We start from the raw sequence: 23,075 nt of genomic DNA on the forward strand, positions 1-23,075 counted from the left end.
ATCAAGTGCGTTTACGATGAAAATTTCAACGCTAAATGGTTTATTCTAAAAACTCCCGTAAGATTCCATGTATTTAAGGTTATGACGAAGATAGCAATCGGCCATTTCCACTCCCCGCCCGCCTATCGAACGACCGCTCCATGTGTGTTACGTTTTTTCGTAGCCACCACCAATCTACACTAGGAAAAAAAACACATTGGATCTAGAGTCCAGACTCTTGAAAACATTGACAAGAAAAAATACTCTTGATTCAATCGGATTTTTGCTTGAATCAAAACGAAATCCGCTTAAATTAAGAGGCTTGGTTCTTGATTTAAGCTAGATTCTGATTGAATCAAGAGTACTTTTTCTTGTCGATGTTTTTGAGAGTTAGGACTCTAGATCCAAAGTGTTTTTTTTCCAGTGTAGTTTCTATATCGTTGATTGATCCAAACTCCATATGTCCTCTTTGTCTAGAGCTTAGTCTATCCGTTTCAGCAATCGGCCAGCAAGCAGAAACCTGAGAAAGCCCTTGAGAAATATAAAGAAACTCACCTTTATACTGCTGAAGCTCGTTGTTGGCCGCCGTGGACACGGCGAGGGCGCTCTGACTCCCCGGGCCCGGCGGTCTCTTGCCGGGAGGCTTGGCGGCGCCCGAATTGCTATTATCTAAACTACGCGTACTATCACTATGCTTTCCGCATTTAACACTATTATCACCCAGATTATTATTTACACTATCACTAACATCACTTTTCCCGTCCGCGCAGGGGCAGTCGTCATTGTTGTTGTTGTTATTGTTGTTGTTGGATTTGACTTCGTTGACCGTGACGGATTCGGCGAGGCCGAGGCGGGCACCCAGGAGGTTCCGCGTCGACTCTGATTGGTCCAGGTGCCCGGTGCTCGTCCCCAGGGAGCTGAGCTTGGCCCCGATGTACTGGAGGTGGCTGTCGTCGCACGGTTTTCGGGCCCGACGGGTGTCGCCCAGGTGGCGCAGGGAGTCCAGGAGTTTCCCGGCCATCTCCCGGGTGGGCTGTTAGCTGCGTGGATTAGAACGTCGCCAGGAGGTGCTGCTCTGCCGATGGCACCAGCATCCTTTTTGGTTCTGAAACAGAGGAGATGCAGCTTTGAGTTACCTTCAATTCGAGACGAAATGTACATAGATCTTTAACAAATTTCGAAGTGGGGTCGTGCAAGAATCACGTAAGCAAACTAGGAGGAAGGGGATCTAAACAAGCATTCCTAACTAGATTTTAGGCCTTGTCTCCACGGGACGTTTTCATGGGATTTGTCCCAAGTTCAAATCGTAGGAATGAAACTTCTGGGATTTTTCCCAGTTACCGTCTCCAACGGGACGGGGCTCATACGGTCCTGCGACTAGTTTGCACGGGAAGATGAATTAGATAATGTCGAGTGTTTAACCGGGATTAAAATAATGATTGCACTCAATTAACAATTAGACACATTATTTTAACTGAAATAACACGAACAATGGAGTATTCAACAAAATATCGCACAATTTGTTTACACTTCTTCTTCCTCTCTCAGTGGGTCCTAGGAGTAAAAGGACCATACTTGGTACTGGGAAAAATATTGATTAACTCAATATTTTTCCCAACATCGTAAGTGGGATTTTTCCCTGGGACAAATCTCATGAAAAGGCCCGTGGAGACAAGGCCTTACACGGATATAAAAATATTGGTAATCTTGTGTTACTTTTGGTTAATGTAGGAAGTGAAACACAAGCCGACACACATTTTGCGTTGATTTTGGTGCAGTTTGCGGTTAATTTAGCGCAGAAAACAATGGAGAGACTGCGACTATGCATTCCACCGATTGCAACGTTGGTATCCACAACTCGTGTTTAATTAAATTTCTACGAGAAAACTAGCTGACATTTCCTCTTGAAACTGTCAACCGAAGGATGGGGTCATTTTGTTTTTTACTTCCCGTATTAATCAAACTTTTTTGTTGAAATGTCTCAGAAAATAACGGAGATCATTTACGAATTTCAAAGTGGGGTCGTCCAGGTATTACGTAGGCAAAATAGAGGGAAGGAGGTGTAAACGCGCCTGCCTTGCCAGATATTTCGGGGGGGGGGGGGGGGCAGGTTAAGCACAATTTTACGCCCTTCACTTTAAAAAAAAATAACAAAAAATATATCAGCCAGTTTTCAGGCATCCTCCGTTATTTTCTGAAAAATGGGAGGTGAAATGTTTGGGCTATTCTCACGAAATTCCTTTCAGAGGAGATGGGGCCAATACATATAATAATTGTTGTACTTTCAATGTTCTTGATATCTGTTACTTTCCGTCCCTACACTTTTTTCCTCCACTTAACAGAATGATATTTTGCCTCGGGCTTGTAGCAGAGCGCAGCGCGCGGTCGCGGCCTTCTTCAGGGAACGGAAAGTCAGAGCGCCTTCAATTTTTGACGATGCAACTCGGACATCCTTAGAACACGAATAGTTGCATCCAGGTGCTAACATCAATGGCACGCTGCACTACCGCGTCAGTAGTGACAATTTGCGCATGTTATAGCAATACTAGTTGTTCTCCATCAGGATTGTTGGTCGTTCAACCAGTTTTTGGTCTATCAGATAGTGATTGTGTTTTGTATGAATGATCGAATTGCAATAATCGATAAATCCATTGTAGAATTCCCGTGAAAATGTTGTAACCGAAGAATGATGTTTTTGAGCCAAACTATGCGTTCAATTTATCTTCACTGTAAGACTTGAGAACAGCTCCTGATTCATAAATTACATTCTCACCTTAATGTTATCTTAAGTAAATTCAAATCTTTATTGAGAAGCATTTCCTATATGCATATAATTTTTTATGTCTTAAAAATCGATAATGAAAGGCACTGCACAAAAACTGAATGTCACGGCCGATTGCAACACAACGCCTGGAGGTGAGTGTATTCATCGAACTCTGAGATGATAAAACATGGAATACTTTTTAGCGAGTTAGGGTTTAAATATTGTTCTCAAGATGTTATGCAGGTAAATTAAACGGACGTTGACAAAACTTGAAAGTTTTTTCTTTTTATCTAAGGAGCCAATATTAAGATATTGTATATCATCGGCGTGAGTTCGCGGCCATGTATCTCGTTTACGGTGTTTGAAAAACTCCACTTCTATTTTACTTTTTTGAATGAGATCAAACAGACATCATTCCTTCAAGTTTCCGCAGAATTTTCTTTGCACAGAGAGGAAAAATCACGGCAGTCGTTAAGAATTGCTGTTGAGTATTTTCCCACTTAAAAAATAATGTGTATGACCGGAAGTCTGCAACATATCAAACAGAGATACATGGTTGCAGACTCACGCCGTCGATTTGCGTTTCACAAATCCCATGAAATAAGTGAAATAATTCCTCCTCGCAATCCGTTTAAGACTTGAAAAATATGTCTTTGAAGACGGATTTTTTTTAGTTAACTCCTCTGAACCTCGATTGCTATACTCAAAAATCACGTTTCTCGATTTTCGACATTGGAGGTACGAGCCCGTCGTTCCTTATTTTTTAATTGGGAAACCGATCAGCTGAGTGTACAGAATGTTTGCCTCCTTTAGTCCTTGTCAATGAAATTGGACTGGAGTATCAATGGAACAATTTGCAATGTTAACATGTAAGAAAAAATAACCCTACATTATAAGCCTAAATTTTTTTAAAAAAATATGAAGAATAAAAAATAAACAATTTTCATTCTTTAAAGCATTTAAAAAAATTGCAAAACATTTCTCTTCCTTCTGTCAATACGATCAGTGCCCAGTATAAAATTACTCTTTTATTGCGTAACCAGGAATGTTTACGGAAAAAGACACTTTCGATGGTATGTCTCCATGAAAATTTTGCGCTGCTTACGGTCACTTTTTAATGACTGATTCATCGCAAGAGCAATAAAAACTTTTATGAGCTGCGTCCACAGGACTTCCTCTTACGACCTTTGTTTGCCAAAACGCCGTCCTTTGCCATTTTTTTCTGTTTCTCGGAATCAAAATTTGATGATGTGTGACGTGATGTCCCTTTCGGAATGAAATCATCGAGAGGTAAACTCGTAAACGACAGGACGTTTGGTGGAATATATTTTTAGTCACTCAAGGTGGTGTTCCACTCCTTGAGACACCCTTGACTCGGAGGCAACCTCCAGTGTTGTGGTTTACGCCTTTAGGAGTATTTAAATTATGCTTTCACACGCTGCAATTTTTTTCCGCACACGGTGACATTCAGCGAGGTGAACCGATTCGGGCACTTTGAACCGTGACTTTTGGAATCAAATGCACCATATGAATAAATTTAAGACTTTTATAACTACACGCTGCTTTGCTCTGATAATTTTGTTGGCTGAATAATATCCTGTAGAGCATTAAGAAACTCCCTGCCCCCATCGTTCTAGATATATCGGTCAAGCTTAACCCTTTTTTTTTTTTTTTTTTTTTTTTTTTTTGAAGCTACTTTAAGTTAGAGTCCCTATGTATCGAGAGTGCGAACATATCGCAATATGGAGTTCATTGGGCCCAAAAGGGCAGCCAACCTTCTATCACAAAAAATGTCACTGCCAATCTTGAGAGATTCCAAAATCGAACCAAGATAGCCGAGATTGTTCATAAACCTAATTATTGATTAAAAAATCGAGCTAGAAGCCAAAAATAAAAACGTTATAATATAGTATTTCAAAGTACGTGTAGATAACAAACTTACAAAACTTACTTTTCTCATCCACGTGTAGTTTGAATTACTACAGTATATTGTTTATTTTTGGCCCGTAGCTAGATTTTTTAATCAATTATTATCTATTTATAGCTTAGTCAGCCTAATTTGGCACTAAAATTTATTGGGTAGATAGTTAACCAATTTACCGTCCTAAGCAGTCGTCTCTTACGACCTTTCACCTTTTCGTGTGAAGAAACGTCATATGAGCCTGTAGACGTTGCCAAAATCATTTAAATAAATACGATTTTCAGTGAAACTCTCAAATAATCCTCTTCCCATTTCCAAAAGAATTATATTCGCGATATAATCTAAAATTTCTGAAAATGAAACGCAAAATATTCAAGGCTTTCTTCAAAGAGCTAATGATGATAACATAAAAATGTTAGTGCTTACACACACCCAAATCTACTACACCAGAACCAACTTTAAAAACTCAGAATGAACTACACAATTAAAATCAAACGATGAAAAATACCATTCAACTCTTAATGAACTTTTTCCGCGTAATAATAAGGATTGATACCTTTTTAGATGTAATCCGTGTGCTTTTACCAGTCACGTGCTTGATGGCAAATACGTAGTGAATATTTCGCAATTTTGAGTCCAGTTGGATGACGTTACACAGATGGTAATTCGAATCACAACTTTTCAGATGAATTAATGGATGAACGAAATGAAAAAGGAGCAAAATGATATGATAATAACCCCGATATGCCGTGAAAGGTCCAGAGACAAACTATTTATTACGCGAAGTAGTATTGGCCTCGAATTGTGTAGAAGTTACCTTCGGGAATCAGCAATCAGCAGCAACCCCCAATGATCGACGCGTTGAACAGCTCCCTCATAAAACGAAGGAGTAAGTTTGACAATATTTCTGCCCAATTTGACATTCTGTCACCATCAAAAGTCGGTATCGGAACGCGAAAACGTCTCCATGCGGTCTAAACTCGGCATTGGGGATGGGAGAGCAAGTCGGTACTTGTGAATCTAATATTATTTATTTTTCCCGGATCTCGTTTCGTTATGAAAATCAAGTTGCTGAGAACAAGTACATTGATAATGAGCCCTGCACGTATAACGATGATTTCATGGAGAGTTTGTTAATAATCCGCCAACAGTCAACAATCACCCACTTTGGTGGTGTCATTTTAATCGCGCAAAATTTCTCACCGATCGAGCAAACCAGAGGCTTCCGTTGAGCTCATTGAAACTTTTTAGCCCTCGCATTGTCCAGCGGATCAAACTCTGATAGCTCAACCGAACTTCAACTTGTACGGTTCACCGAAATTCTCGGTTCCGAGGGGTCAAAATTAAACTTCGGTGGATAAATCGAAACTCAGTGCTGCTGCTCCAAACATTAATTGCCAAAAAGAATATTTGGTCTCTATGGCCGAAAGTTTGTTTGTAGCCGTGAAATGAACCGATCTTGATGATAAAAACTTCAAAAAGCAATTTTCAGGAACTTTTAAAAACGGTTTCAAATTATTTTTCAGGAAACCCTTCTTGGATCCTTTTCTAAGTAAAATGTGCGTGAAACAATCTTTTCCAAAAAAAAAAAAAAAAAAAATAATCCCATTTCAATAGGGATTTCCAAAATTTTCTTCAAACGTTTTAAGCGCGTAAAAATTGTTCCAGATCTTTATGGAACTTTTCAACACTTTATCACTTGAATTTTAGAAAGAAAAAAATACTACGAAAAAAATGTCATCAAAGATAAATTTTGAAACTTTTAGGAAAAAATTATCGCGCTAATATTTACGAGCTTCTTTGTAGGGAGGGGGAGGGGGGGATTGGCGTGGGTTTTCGCGCGTGCAGTTTGATCTGGGATCCACTGAAAAATTGAGTCTTAAATCGGCCGCCGAGAAGAATTTATTGTTAGATCAAGAATTTTGCCGCTTAATGTAAACTAGTTTTTTGCTTAACCCGAGCAATATTTCCTTGTATCAAAAAAAATTCAGCTTAAATCAAGGAAAAAAAATCTTGGCGGCAAATTCAAGAATCATCACGCTTGAGCCAAGCACATTTTTTTTTTCAGTGGACAAGAGGCTTGTTAACTGCTCTAGAGAAAACGTTATTCCTATGAATTCCCGAGAGTAACTTTTACCTCAACCGGGTACATCGCTTAGGTAACTCGGGCGAAATATTTTGTCCCCGGCCCTGAACTCGAAGACACTGAAATGACGCAACGGAAACACAAAAAGCCAAAAATCCCGCACTGACCAGCGTAACTTGGGGCGACGGCACCGCGCGCGGTCGAACAGTGGTCTCGCGATCGCGGGCTGGACTGAAGCGGCGCGCGCGCGAAATTCGAGTGGACTGAGACACGGGCCCCGGTGCCCCGGCCGCTCTAGGCCCCGGTGTCAAAACTCATTGTCGGCGGCCAGCGCGGCCAGCGGGTTACATAACCGCGTAAGCAAATAACCGCCGGAACGCGTGCCGTGTGAGGGTGTGTGTTGGTGTCATCGTACACCGAACATAGGTGTCTCTGTCGCCGGGTGACCCGAAATCCATCGCGGTCAACCGATGCGCTGCCCTGGTCACGGTGCCCCGGTGACGTCACCCTTCGAATGTCATCGGGATGCGTGCGCTGCATACGGGATGAGCGGGACGCCGGTCCATTCATGTGACGTCACTCTGGTCAATATGAACCAAAAATTGCCTCATGTTCATAGAGTACATAGAGTCGTAATGTAATTGGGAGAGCTGGCGCCACTTTTAAGCATTTTCCATGTCCGGAATTCCGAGACTCCTGTGTGACGCCGGGTCACTTTTTCGATACATAATCGATTGTTCGCGATACACGAGTACCCGGCCATCCAATGTGAACAAAGAAGATAGGATGAATCACCACGTATTCCACACCGCCATTTTGGATCGAAAATGTATCGAAAAAGTGACCCGAACTCGGCGCACACCGGGCTCGGAACTCGTCGAGCAGAACATGGCGCCAGCTCTCCCATTTACATTACGACTCTATGTACTCTATGCTCATGTTAGAGACTTGCATTGGTCAGTGCAGCGAAAAAAACCAGAGACCAGGGACCCTCCACTAGTACCTTGGCCATGGTGGTAGCTTTTACTTTCGGGACTTCAACATTGAACTGCTGACTTACCGACATGGTTGATGTTTAAAAACGTGTTGGCAGTTTCGTTTCGCAAACTAACCGAAGTTTGGGAAACATGTTTGGTTCATGACGTCAACGGAAGCTCATCATCCACTATGTAGGTAGGTCAACAGCCGAAAAAAGCGTGATGACTGTTGCTCCCTTAGAATTTTCCATAAGGAAATTCTGAATCCCCGAAAGTGAAAGCTTCCACACCTGTCTATCTATTTTTGGGTATTGAACACTTCCTTATGGACAATCATAAGGGAGCAACAGTCATCACTCTTTTTTCGGCTATTGACTTAGGTACCTACCAGGTAGATGACGAGCTTCGGGTGACGTCAAGAATCAAGCAAGTTTCCCAAACTTTGGTAAGTTTGCAAAACGAAACTGCCAGCACATTGTTAACCATCAATCAAGTAGGTAGGTCAACAGCTAAATATTGCAGTCCCGAAAGTAAAAGCTTCCGCCATTGCCAAGATACTAATGGAGGATCTTTTGTCTTTCGCCAAAAATTGCCTCAAGTTAGGAACTTGCATTGGTCAGTGCAGCGGAAGTCCCGGTTTCAGATCATAGATAGAAAAACAACGCTATATTCAATTTTTGATACTACATAATTTGTAATACTCTTAAGAGCACTGAGTTAAAGTTTCAACCCATGATTAGCATTACTAAAGATGTTATGAGCATTGAAACTGAATTGTTTAAAAAGCTGGCAACAGCGCCTGTAAGCCTCAAAGCCAATTCTCGAATTTCTCATTTTTTCTTCATCGCAATTCAAATTGCTGCCAAGGGGTCGATTTTTAAGTTCGAGCGTTCTTTGCGCCAAACTATGTAGAATTAACTCCTGATAGCTGTGGCGTAGTTATCTCATCCCCTCCTCCATTCACCTAGAGGCAAACTTTGCGAGTATCTGTCACGTGTCATTAATTCGAAGTCGTAGATAATTATCAAATATGTGACCGTTAGAGTACATAAATAACTAAAAAACTTAATTACGAGTATCAGCATCACTACCTGGAGGAGTGATCAGATGTTACTGTTGTTCCAAAAAAGAATTTGTTCCTTGTAAAGCTTTGACCCCAAAATAATTGAAAATGTGTACGATATGGCAGCGAGGGTTTGATTCTCACCAATGAATTTCAATATTAATAATATGATTCATTTCTATAATTCATTTGGACCGAGCTAACAGAAACGCACCCAGTTGCGTTTTGGGAGAAAATTCAGTCATTGGAAGAACGCCGCATGAGCCTTCAGACGTTGCCAAAGACCACTCACGATTGTTCGGAAAAATTGGTAAATATTTTTCTTCCTATTTCTGAGAGAATTTAGTTCGTAATTTGATCTAAAGTCTCTAAAAACTTAAAGGAAAAATATTCATAACTCTCTTCAAGAATAGATACTTTTGGAAAAAAAAATTGGCAACCTCTGAAGCTTATACTGCGTTCTTCCATAGCACGGCAGAAAAAGTTCGGGTAGTCTTAAATTCAAAAAGTTGTATATTTTCTCCCGTCGAAAATTCAAAGTCAAGAAAAAAGTCTTTGGACGTGAAAGCAGTCATTAAACTTTGTCTTTAGCATTGAGTCTCATGGGATAATAAAACTTCAAGCCTCTTTTTCTCAGTTTTAACTTGATGCGACTCGGAGGTTTCTGCTTGACTCGGTCATTTTCTCTACGCAGACAAAGGAGTAAAGAATCGGACACCGCTTGATTGCCGACTGGTCATTTCTTGGAGCCGCAACAAGGAACTGGAAAGTCGGACACTGGACATGATTACGAACACGATCACCTTCAACCAATCAACAAGCCGATAAAAACGTACTCGCTCATAGCTACCAAACGCACTGCATATTGTTTGACTCGCACCGCCAGCCACCGTTCGCCAACCCCACGGTTTCAGGACACCCCAACTCGGCAAAGGCAGATCCAGCAATTTGGTAAAACCGGATTCCCTCCATTTAAACCTATGTTAAATAGTCTATTTAGAGTACCGGTACAGCGAGAGTATAGACAGATGTGAAACTCCGAAAATCCATCAGGCCTTCACCGATGCCTCCGCGAATAAAGTTAGGGCCCAGAAATGTAGCCAACCTATGAATTTCAATTGTCCAGAGCGATTTACTAATACAATTGTTAGGAACCGTCGTTCATAAAGCACTTTTACGGCGCTTTTCATCAGAACGGCAAAGTTAGGCTGCCGTGCTAAGGAAGAACGCCGCATGAACATTCGAGAGTTGCCAAATTTCCCTTGATAAGACATGAATTTATGACGACATTTACGCACATTTTTCTTCGAAATCATCAGATACTTTAGATTAAATTGCGTACAAAACAGTCAGAAATTTTTTGAAAAAAATATTCACAATTTTCCCAGTAAATTCAGTTTTCATCGAAGGAAACTTGGCAACGTCTGAAGGTTCATACGGCGTTCTTCCTTAGCATGGCAGTATGATCCCGCACCGCGAGGTATAACGCCTTGATGCTTGATGCAACTATTTGTGCTTGATGGATGTCCGTGTTGCATATTCAAAAGATTGAAGGCACTCTGGCTTTCCTTCCCAGTTTGGTGATGTGCACAAAGCCGTTCAGGTTTTTCAACGTCATTAACTCCATAAAAGGAGAAGTGGCGAGTTAAAATTTGGCCATCATTTTCCGAGTCATTTGATTATTTTACAAAGTGAAACATTATAATATCTTAAATGTAAATTTTGGCTTTAAAATTATATTAAGATCTCATGAGCAACCCTCCTTAAAAAAATTGCTGTTCCAACTTCTGAGTAACTGAAAACAAGATTATGCTTCGGATCCCGTGTGGATTTTCCAGACTCCCATACGATTTTCACCTCACTTATCAAAACGCAGCTAAATTGCAACGCAAATCGGTGCAAAAATAGGCAGATCACCAGCGTTGCCAGATTCACAATTAATAACACTGGTTTCGCTCAGAATTCCATCGGAAAAGTGTTTCAAATTTTAATACCCGACAACATTCAACTTCACCCGTGCCAAAATATCCTAGTGCTGTCGCGTGCCGAGACTCGGCCGAGCGTGAAAACGTTTGGCTCTGTTGCCAAATGAACGTAATAAAAACGATTTATGCAAATCCACAAGCACAACCAAATCATCGAGCGATGCCAGTGAGTGGTACGTTTGGAGTATCTTGATGTTTGGATAATTTGCCTCCTAGCTCTTCTCTAGCGACGGTTTTCAGAGAGCGGTAGGTAAGTCCGAAAAAATTAAAGTCACTTCCAACAAAACAGCAGTGAGTCCACGTTACCCCTCAAGAAAGTAGCACTAACTGCTGTCTGGGGCAATTTCGTACCATTTTACCTCAGCTTACCTTAGGAATTATGTGTTATTTGTTGAAAAGTCAACCAAGCAAATATGCAGAAGATTGCACGAGTGTCTTGTCCATAATGAAAAACATTAGTCCCTTTCTTGGTTAAAAGTGAGGTTCTCCTATTCTTTGCAACTCAAGCGATTAATAACAAGCTTTGGGGTAATTTTTGCACGCTGGAAAAAAAAGTCTCTTGGGCTCAGAGTCCAGACTCTTACTAAATTTGACAAGAAAAAATACTCTTGATTAAATCGGATTTTCGCTTGAATCGAGAGCCAGGCCTCTTAATTTAAGCGGATTTCCTTTTGATTCGAGCAAAAATACGTTTGAATTAAGGGAATCTTTTCCTGGCAATTTTTTTAAGAGTGCAGACTCTGAACCCAAGAGACTTTTTATCTGGTGAAAATCCTACAAAAAATATAAAACTTATCCAATGAAATGTGACTCTTGGAGACCCGCACGAGAAAATGATCAATAAAAATTGCGATCATTTTCCACTGGAAAAAAACACATTGGATCTTGAGTTCAGACTCTTGAAAACATTGACAAGAAAAAATACTCTTGATTCAATCGGATTTTTGCTTGAATCAAAACGAAATCCGCTTAAATTAAGAGGCTTGGATCTTGATTTAAGTTATATTCTGATGGAATCATGAGTACTTTTTCTTGTCGATGTTTTTAAGAGTCTGGACTCTAGATCCAATTTGTTTTTTTTCCAGTGTCCTCTACAAAAATGATCAAACCAAAAAAACAAAACAAAAATTTCTGCTTAAGTAGCACTGCACAAGGTCCATTTTCTCGGAACGTCTTGATGAATTTGGTAGTCTCTTTGATATCTCAGCAATCGCGTGTTTGAATGGTTACTAAAGCTTCTCGTATCCCGTCTTTTAGCCGCAACAATTTCCCTCTCTATTCTGGAGACGGCCGTGACATGGCAACCTCGCACGGATATTGGAGAGGAAGCCGCTATTTTTCGCGTACTACATGAACAGTTGCATTTTATTGTTGCTTCCTGGCGCAAGGGGACCCAGAACTAATCCTCTTCACGTGCACATACTCTGCGAAATATTCTTATGTGAGCATAACGAAGTCTTATGGAGAATCCATTTTCTGTAGCTGTTTAGGCCAAAGTTCCCTTGCAAGGAGAGTATTGCCATCTCAATTCTTTCACTGCAGAAAAAAGCACTCATCCACGATTAATACGCAAATTTTAAGCTTCCATGGTAGCCCCTTTGCCTCCAGTTTCAGACCGACATAAACCAAAAACAAAAGTGACAGTGCTCTCCATACGTGATGAGGTTTTCCAATTCCTAACTTCTGAAATCACTTCTCGACAAACTTGAACAGATAATTTTGTTGAGACTATCAATTAGACGTATCTGCCAAACGGAGCCATGTGCATCATAACGTGAGCCTTGCTATGCATGTATTCTTACAGGTCTCAAGGCTCATGTCTTAATGCACATAGTTCCGTTTAGCAGAAATATGTCCAATTTTCCCCCTCGGGTGCCATTCATTTTGCCCTTCTTGCTACATACGTACACGTTTTTCTTGATCAGGTTTTTTTTACAACGGTCATCAAGAACCTTATGATTAACCTAAGACTAATGAGCCAATTCGATTGCAGCACAGCCATGGCAATCATCTATCCATATAGGTATTCCAGTTAGTCCCCCTGCACTGTTTTTGGGGTCCATTTTCACACGTACTTATATTTATCGTATAATCAAAAAATTTACCTTCATCCTTCTCAGTTTTTGTCGAGGAACTTCAGTTTTTTTTTTTTTTTTTTTTTTCAATTCCTACTAGGATTTTTCGGAATTTGGGAGTTAGTGGGCGATAGAATGTAGCTGTAGAGCCGAGGGGACCCCAGGATCCAGAGTCCCACCAACACATTTAAGTAAATTAAATGTCCAAAGGAAAAGATAGTCTCCAACGACTTCCGAAATATTTAATTGAAATTCACGCCATTACGTTAAGAATTATGTTGGTCATATTCATAACCATTCCTTGAACGTTGAGGCCTCCTTAAGGTGATTCGATGGACCCCCTTCCCCTCATCGAGAAATTCCTTATCACAATCTACATATTTAATATCCTTAAGACTTTTTTTGTCCTCCTTCGATCTCGGAAACTACTGGACCGATTTACCTCGAGGTTGTTTTAAACAAAAGCTCTTGACTTGTAGATGTGCCAGCATTCCTTCGTTTTTCGATTTGCGCGACCGATGTTGCAAAATTTACCTCGAATTGATAACGACATATTTGCGTCTTTGCCGCTGGACAGCATGTGCTACTTCGATCTCGAAAACTACTGGACCGATTTACCTTCAATTTGTTTTAAATGAAAGCTCTTAGGCTCTAAATGTACCAGCACTCCTTGGTTTTTCGATTTGCGCAACCGATGTTGCAAAATTTACCTCGATTTGATAACGACATATTTGCGTCTTTGCCGCTGGACAGTTTGTGCTAATTCGATCTCGGGAACTACTGGACCGATTTACCTCGGATTTATTTTAAATGAAAGCTCTTAGGCTCTAAATGTGCCAACACCCCTATAAGTTTTTTGATTTTCATGACCAACGTTTCAAAATGTCTCGCAACTCAATTTAACTTATTTTCAGCTGTACGGTTGTTGGAAGTCCGTTAATTACTTTTAGTAAATTTGGCTCGCCTCGCGAGCCGACAGTCACTCACGGAGCGAGTGGCTAGGGGTCCAGGGCGCAAAGCTCCCGGCTAGCGGCGCAAGCGAGCGTAGCGAGCTGAAGCAGCTAGTAATGTTTGAATCCCTGTGCACCTCGCTACGAGACCTAGCGACAATCCTGCCGAGAGCCGAGTGGAAAAATTGAAAAAAAAGGAATGATGACGACAAAAATATCCCGAAGCCATAAGAAGTACGACAAATGCCGGAATTCTTCCTGGCGAGCCCTTGACCGGCAGCACAGGCGCGAGGCGCGTCCGGCTTATCATCCTTGAGCCGGGATACAGATCGCTCACGAGATGACGGTACATTTCCACTGCCCGATGCATCTCTCGCAATCATTTTCCGTCGGAGATTACACTCTTTTTTCTCCACGCCGAATTACCAAACCGAACGAAATCGACGAGGAAACCGGTTTGTTTGGACCCAGGTCGCTCGGACAGGGAGCTTATTTGGGAAAAGAAGATGCAACTAGTCTAAATAAAATAACTCCGCGCCGCCGTGAACTCTGAATTGCGTTTCGCAACCGCAGCGCCGCCGCAGCCGTATCACGACGTCGCGTCTGGTGCATTTCTAATCTGATGGTGGCTGCCGGTTCGTTGGTGATTGTTGTTGCCGGTTTGTACGGGAAAACTCATCAACTTTCCCTCATGGCCTGGTTACACGATCAAATTCTCGTCAAATTCCGATCAAATGGTGACTGGTGCGCACCATCTACCATCAAATTTCTGCCACCTGCAAAAATTTGATGGTAGATGATGGAGCTGTGGGGCTTATCCTTCATCTGATTTCCGCACAGCCGTGCTTATTTCATGCTTATTTCAATCAACAGGCTGTTGTAATTAATTTTACTCATCAATCTAGATAACTCTCGTCCGACATCTTGGTCTGCATTTCGATCGGTATTTGATGGGAATTTGATCGTGTAACCAGGCCATCACAGAGACAACATACTTTAGAGATCCCGCGTTAGCCCGTTCCAGACGCTCATGCCGGAATCACACGCTGAGTTTGGCAGCTGAATATGGGAAATCGACAGTCATCGCTCAACAGCTGAAATTTCGCAAATTCGATTTATTTTCATCCAGATGTATATCAAATCTATTCGAATAGTTCAGACAAATCCGACATTATTCGATGGTCGCTGAGAATCGTTGCTGAATTTTGCGCGATAAGATCTGAGTACACGATCAAATTCTGATGAACCATTTTTATGTTGAAGAAATTTTAGTGGGCTTCGAGAACTAGTGAACCCTAAAACTATAGAGCAGTCCTTAAAAAATTAAGGATGAAAAGGCAGGGAACAAATCAATTCGATGATTCCTGACTACGCGTCTCGAATTCACCTTTGATGGCTGTAACACTTCTTCGGCGTCTAAAGACTAGCTAAGATATTATGAAACGGATTGGAAGGTGAGGCTAAAATTCCTGAAGAGTCAAATTGTCACGCTTCGCCTCTTCAAGACATTTTTCCTTACCGGCTGAATTAAAATAGGCGGAATTCTTTTCCCCTACAATTGGTACCGTTTGATACTATGTAGCACTGACACAAATCTAAACAGGCGTTATTGACCCTATTTGCATTATTATTTCCTTATTATGTCACTATGAATTTTGACTAAAATTACAAGGAAAAATGAGGTCAAGGCTTTTTCCCAGACTTTGCGAGGAAACAAAGAACATAGGCTTCTTTAAATACAACTTTTCGGTCAGAAGCTTCTGATCCCGTTTTCTCAAAACTTCATTTTTGCACTTACTGCTCTCTTCCTCTTTCACGGCAGAAAAGTTCGGCGTGTCCGTACTCTCCCTGTATACTGCCGTGCTAAGGGAAAACGCCGTATGAACATTCGAATGTTGCCAAATTTCCTCTCGCAAGGTATTTATTTTTGAAAAACGTTGAGAGCATTTTTCCTTGAAATTTTCAGACTTCCTAGATCAAATTACGAACGAAATCCTCTGGAAAATCGAAAGAGACATATTCCCAAATCGTCCTGAAAATTCGTAATTTTTCGAAGGAAATTTGGCAATGCTTGATTGCTCATACTTCGTTCTTCCTTAGCACGGCAGTATAGGTACTCTGAGCCAAGGGAAAAAGCGCTGAAGCGCGGTAGTGCGAGAGCGGTACTGCGGACCGATAATTGAAATTAATAGACAAAGGTATAGACAAAGAAAACAAAAGGGATATGGAGGGATCCTATTGGTGGAAGCAGAAGGTTGCAATGGACAAAGGCAGTAGGTAATAGACTAACTAACGGCAACCGACGAGAAACCCGACAGTTAGTCCATCATTTTCTCCCTTATACTGAAAAAAATTCTCGGTGTTTTTACCAAGGTCCGTTGGTACCTTTACCATCTCACTTTTTTTACCAATGATTGGTAATTTTACCAAGACAGACTGGCGCAAGCTTACCAAATAACCGGTATTTTTATTGTTTTTTTCAGGTAAGAATACCACTTTTATTGGTAATCAATTCCCGGTAACTTTGCCATTTTTTCTCGGTAATTCTACCACAGTCGACAAAAAATATTGGCGTTTTTACCAAGGTCCAGTAAAATTACCGAGAAAGTTCAATAATTTTACCGAGATTTCTCGGTAAAATTACCAATTCCATAAATGATAATTTTACCAAGAAAAAACTGGGATCAAATAGAACCCTGAATTCTTGGTAATTTTACCTTTTTCTTAGTAAATACACCGATATTTTTTTTTTTTCAGTGTGGGTACTCTGAACCGAGCGAATAAGCGCTGAAGCGCGATAGTGCTAGAGCGGTATTGGTCCGTGTTGAAGGATTGCGAATTTCGGAAGCGTCTCGGGTGGCGCTTCATGAATGCCGCGACTTTGTCTGCTTTAATTGAGACGTCAAATCAATCGTGGATAAGTCAATAGCCTCGGAGCTTCCTCGCTCGGTCCCGACCTAGATTAATCGGGCCTGGGCCGCTCCGAAGTGGCCGTTGCACAATGGGCCCAACTCGCGAATATCCCAGTCCAAAACGGGCCCGCCTCAAGACCGTCAAATAGTAAAAGGTTTGCTGCCGTGCTAAGGAGGAACGCCGTAAGAGCCATCAGACATTGCCATGTTTTCATTTATTGGAAACATTATGAATATTTCGATTCCAATTTTTCGGACAATATTGTTCGCAGTTTAGGTTACGTAGCATGGCGTCAACAAACAGTTTTTCTAAGTTTTTGTTGACACCATGATCATCCAAAAATAAAAAATTCTGATTCTCATGAAACCTGATCACGGTGTCAACGATCACGACGTCAACGAAACTTAAAAATTCTCTCTATAACATCTTTCAAATTTCAAGTCTTATTTTTCTTGTGTTACTCAAACCTAACCTAACCTAACCTAACCTAACCTAACCCAACCTAACCTAACCTAATCTAACCTAACCTAACCCAACCTAACCCAACCTAACCTAACCTAACCTAACCTAATCTAACCTAACCTCACCTCACCCAACTTTACCTTACAAGACCAAACCGACTTTCACAGAACTTAACTTTCCCCAACCTTACCCTACCTAACTTTACCCCATCTAACCGACATGTCCTGACCTACACTAACCTAATCTAACTATACGTGACCCATTAAATCATCTCCTGTACATTAAATTTTCTAATTTTACTCATAAGGAAGGTATTCTTCTGTTTGTTGACACCATAATTGTTGACACCATGCTCAGGGCCCATTTTTGCACGTTACTGCCTGAGCACGACGTCAAAAATCGTTGAAACCATGCAACGTTACCGCAGTTTAATCTAAAATATCTGAAAATTTCAAGGAAAAACATGCTTGACTTCCTTTCAAAACAAACATTTTATCGGAGGAAATTTGGCAACTCTCGAAAGTTCATAGAACGTTTTTCCTCAGCACGACAGTATACATGCCTCGGATTTAAGAACTCGTGAAATGTATAAATTCTATGCGAGTAGCTCATGACACATACGGATGGATAGACGTTATAAATGTATAACTTAATCGAGTGGGCTCTTTGGACTACATTTTGCAATGGACCACTAGACAAGGTACGAATTTAAGCATTCTGATACATATTTTTTAACCAAAATTTCACGTAAAACACGATGCGCACAACAAAAATTACCGAAATTAACTCCTTACAATGATATTAAATGATTCCTGATGCGTAAATTCAAACCACCCGCTCATTAAAACTCAATGCTCTACGTGATTCACATCGCGGGCTGAACATTATCATGACAGTCTTTGCGATATAAAAATCTGGCAACCTCAATTTTGACGCTTGCGGGTTCAGCTATAGCAAATTGCTTATAATTTGAACAACACATGGTGGGTTATGAACAGTGATCGATTGAGAGGCTAGCTGAAACTGTTGTGGTGCGCGATTTGACTCACGTAGAGCTTTGAGTTTCTTGTGAGCGGGCAGCTCAAAATCTGCGTAACCAATGTGAAATAAAATGGTTAATATCTTCATCAGGAGCTGGTTTCAGTAATTTTCGTTGCGCGAATCGTGTTCTACGTGAAATTCTGGTTAAGAAACATGTATCAGATTGCTTGAATTTGTACCTTGTCTAGTGGTCCATTGAGGGGCTTCGAGGACAAGGCGCATAAGTGTAGTTTCTGCTATTTCGAAAAATACGTGTTCCATGCTTTGAAATTACATCCTTAAGGTGAGAAAAAGTTCAAACTGATTTTTTTATGCTTGAAAATACGAATTTTGAAGCGAATTTTTCACAAAATATGCATTAAGACTAGTTTTACTTGAATTCATTCATCTCTCAATTTTTTCAAAAACTGCACTTATGCGCCTTGCCCTCCAAGCCCCTCAATATTTATAGGTACTAAAATGTCTGGCTAATTTGTGAAAACACATATGTACATAGGGAAAATACTGGCGCATACGTTGCTCCTAACTTGAAAAAGCTTTAGTTTTCAGAAATCAACCACCAACTTAACCAATTGCTCTGCAGATATATAATTCACAATTAAATGTGCTACGAACCTACCAATCAAGGTGTAACATAATCGCGATAAATGGGAAATCTTGATCTTATAACTTGCTTGCCAACGCTCAGCTCGTGTTCTGATCTCGATTTGATAGAAGGAAAAAAAACTGTATTTTTTATCCATGGTTCGAAGATAGCTGACCCACTGAATGATGGTTCGTTGCACTCATCTCAAGAGTTGAAAAGGGAGGGTGAAAGTACATGAGATACGATTTGTAAGTGAGCGCTCCAATTGACTGCATGCATTTTTCTGTTGCCACTAGTTCCCCGTTGTTCTATAGACGTCGTCACCGAACGACAGGGCCGGATTAAGGGGGTGGCCACATGTGTCGCGGCCCATGGCGGCAAATCTAGGAGGCGGCAAATTATTGCACTTTTTTTAAATGTAGGTATAAAAAAATCGGATTTAGAAAAAAAAATTGCAAACGAGAAAAGGCTACAAAATCTCTCATTTCTTGAGAGTATAATAATTTCTAATTTTGTCGTCTTTCAGTGATACGAGAGACAGCACCAAGTCGAGTTAAGAGAGAAACCAAACACACAATTTGGCCTGGAACGACGCGACTTAGGGAGAAATGATGACGAGGACTTGAGATGAAAAGGAGAAGCCCTCGGCGCGGCGATCGGCATGTAACAAATATTAGCGCCTACAAGACTGCACGAATACTTCACGCATTGCATCAAACACAGTGCGATTATTGTGGTCAGCGTGAACGGATAGCGCCTACAAGAATGCATGAATACTTCACGCATCGCGCCGAACACAGTGCGGTCAGCGTGAAACGCATAGCGCCTACAAGACTGCGTGAATACTTCACGCATTGCGTCAAACACGGTGCGGCGGCGGAAGTTAAACTCATTAAACCAAATTTTGTGATTGTTCTTTCATAATTTTTTCGTTCATTTCTCATGAATGGAAGGCCGTGTCCATTAGAGATAGGTTTACGAAACTTGACTTTCGAGCAAAGTTCCGTGACCTTTTGCTAGTAGTGTTGACAGGGCTTTCCCAAAAAATGTGTTCAACACGAGTAAACGCATCTTATGCACCCCTTCCCCGCTGGCACGTTCACTTGATGGTTTTCATTGATGTTTCAAAGCGAATGAGAAGGAGGCGGCAAAATACAGGCGGCCCATGGGCGGCAAGTAGGAAAATCCGGCCGTGCCGAATGACCCTCTCGTTTTGACTTTCGAGATATCGAAACGTGCCTCAACATACGTATATAAACTCCAAAATGAAAAATTGACGAAAGAATGCTAAAACTGGCCTAAAACCAAAAATTAATCTATGGGATTATAAAATTATGAAAACTAGTAAACTTCCTTTTCAGATGGATACTAATCATTTACTTTTTCCATTGATCATGAGAAGTGTCGTAGTATTGTATACCCACAGTTGAGGGGCTTGAAGGACAAGGTGCAGAGCAGTTTTTGCTGTTACGAGAAAGACGTGTTTCAAGTTTCGAACTTACATGAATCCTCATGGTGGAAAGAAATCAAACTGACTTTTTGATGCTTTAAAATTGGAATCTGGGAGCGAATTTTTCACAGAATACGCATTAAGACTAATTTCACTTGAAATCATTCATATCTTAATTTTTGAAAAAACTACTCTTATGCGTCTTGTCCTCCACCAAGTCTCTCAGTTATGGCCACAATGCTAGCCGTGTTTTCAAACGTGCTATCGTCTTGAAGCACTTGAGCTTCGTAAAAATTAGATAAATTGGCTGCATTATGACGGCAGTGAGTGTGGGCTTAAAATTAATACTCAGCGACTAAGTAGTAATTATAGCCGATTGAGGAAGTGAGTTCATCGGATTTGACCGCTTGTACCGAACATACAAAGCGCGGATACCCGTGAACAGGGTGCCAAGTTTACAGAAACCCAAAATGTTCAGGTTGCTTATTTAATTAAGTACCTAATTCTGGAAAATAAGTAAAAGAAAACAGAAAAACCTGAATTCAGGAGAAAATGGAGATGTTGCATGTGTGAGGAATTTGCGATTTGACTGTTGATTCTTATGCAAAAGTTCGCGAGAAACACGGTGGTGCCACTGGTTTTCTCTGAAATCATCTCCCAAGCTCAAAAAAAGCTCTCAAGTTGAGGCCGAAATGGAGGGGATATCCCACGCTATCCTGAGAGTCCACCTCTACATCAAGACAAACTCTCCATGCAAAGATAGAGAGCAAATACATTGACAGGGCTGCCTACTTTATTTGGAGACTCTGAAACCGAAAACACGGCATCACTGCTAATGTATTTGCTCCCTATCTTTGCATGGAGAGTTTGTTTTGATGTAGAGGTGGACTCTCAGAGTAGCGTGGGATATCCCCTCCATTTTGGCCTCAACTTGAGAGCTTTTTTTGAGCTTGAGAGTTTATTTCAGAGAAAACCAGTAAGTAGCACCATCGTGTTTCTCGCGAACTTTTACATAAGAATCAACAGTCAAATCACAAATTCCTCACACATGCAACATCTCCATTGTGTCTGTTTGTACCATGTTTATTGGAAAATAAATAAATGGATAATAAATAAATGATGAATAAATAAATGGATAAATAAATGGAAATAAATAAATGGATAATAAATAAATAAGTATATAAAAAATCGTTTTTTAAATAAAAATGTTCTTCCCAATGGTTTGCATTCAAAACGTCCGGAAAATTTTTGAAATTATAACTCCATTTGGACGCATTTTGAGGCTTCCGTGATGAAAATTTTTAGAAAATACTTACTAAATGAACACGGTTTGTCTATTTAAGACTCTACGTGAAGATAGATAATCATCCTTGACGAAGGTTTTTCCCACCATCTAGATTTTCTGGAGATGGCCAGAAGATTTAATTCTAGGGGAGCTTGGCCCCCCTGGACCCCCCCCCCTTCCTTCCTACGCCCATGTCTTACTGAGCCCTCATGCCAACGGGTTATCCGTATTTTACTAGGTTTTTACAAGAGAGAAGAAGGTACAAAGGGTACTTCTGAACTGAAGTTTTTTTTCTCCGTGTAGGGCAGTCTAGTGGTACATGAATCAGTGTTACCAACGTGTTCCCCGAGATGGCTCATGCATTCAGGGTTACGTATGAGCTGTGAAGTTTATCTCGCGTGCGGGATCTCCGTCAAATTTGGCGCGCCCACATTGGCAGCTCCGATTCACCCGACGGCGCGGCGCACAGTGGATCGAGTCAATTAGAGACGTCGGACATGAAATTTTTAAATAAAACTGCAAATTTTGATGTTCGTTCCGCCACATTTTAAATTGAGAGGAGATTCTACAGCAGAATTTCACGAGGATACCAACGGGACCACTTTTAGAACCTCAAAGTTTCGTATAAACGGAGTTATAAGCGTTTAACAAATGAAAATTCGGTAATAGCAGAACTAATGCATTATTTAAAGAAACAATCTAACTAAGGACAAATTAGCAAATACGGAGACTTAAACGCAAGGATAAGAAAGTTAATATTGAGAATTCCAGTCAATAATATAGACATGAGTCATCTTGCCCACCTATTTTTGACTAAAACTGCAAATTTTGATGTTCATTATTCGCCACATTTTAAATTGAGAGGGGATTCTACAACAGAATTTCACGAGGAAACCGATGGGGCCACTTTTAGAACCTCAAAGTTTTGTATAAACGGAGTTATAAGCGTTTGAAGTTTCCAAATTATGTCCGATGACTCCTATTGGCTCGGTCCACTGTGCGGCGCGGCGGTGGCTGTCAGGATATTGGGATCAGTGGTCATTACGCGCTCACTCCACTTATGCAATTCGCGATTTTTCGAACGCGAACGGATTCGGGTTCGACTCGCACGTCGCTCACGACTCCACGACCGGAGCGCGACCCCTGCGGGCCGATTATTGAAATTGGTAGACAAAGCGATAGACAAAGAAGACGTAGGGAGTATGGAGCGATCCTATTGGTTGACATGGTTAGTTCCTATGGACTAAGAAAGAAAATCATGGACTAACTGTCGGGTCTTTGGTGGGTTGCCGTTAGTTAGTCCATTACCTACCTCCTATGTCCATTGCCACCACCCGCGTTTCCACCAATAGGATCCGTCCAAATCTCTTTTGCCGTCTTTGTCTATAGCTTTGTCTATCGGTTTCAGTAATCGGTCCGCTGACCGGGAGTCCCGGGTTCGCGTCTCGGAGAGCGACGCGACGCCACGGAGGTAACTGGAGATCTGGATGTGCAGAACTCAAGATTCCGATCGACCTCTCGAGATGCCACCGCCACCG

The 23,075-nt window shown here is 41.1% G+C and overlaps 1 protein-coding gene across 4 annotated transcripts in view; it reads right to left on the reverse strand.

Moving 5' to 3' along the window:
• Nucleotides 1–210: 210 nt before the first annotated feature.
• Nucleotides 211–23,075, reverse strand: part of LOC109032317 (uncharacterized) — an 87,359-nt gene continuing 64,494 nt past the window's right edge. Inside the window, exons 1-3 of one of the 4 annotated variants that reach the window (XM_072305404.1) lie at nt 6,918–7,333; nt 5,221–5,341; nt 212–1,084 (exon numbers count right to left, since the gene is read on the reverse strand). In XM_072305404.1, the coding sequence (XP_072161505.1) occupies nt 335–1,000 (666 nt within the window). In that variant the 5' untranslated portion in view covers nt 1,001–1,084; nt 5,221–5,341; nt 6,918–7,333 and the 3' untranslated portion in view covers nt 212–334. Of the gene's footprint in view, nt 1,085–5,220; nt 5,342–6,801; nt 7,334–23,075 lie in introns of those variants that run through there. The other 3 variants (XM_072305403.1, XM_072305405.1, XM_072305407.1) reach the window with 3 other exon arrangements.

Source organism: Bemisia tabaci, chromosome 10, assembly GCF_918797505.1.
Source record: "Bemisia tabaci chromosome 10, PGI_BMITA_v3".
NCBI lineage: Eukaryota > Metazoa > Arthropoda > Insecta > Hemiptera > Aleyrodidae > Bemisia > Bemisia tabaci.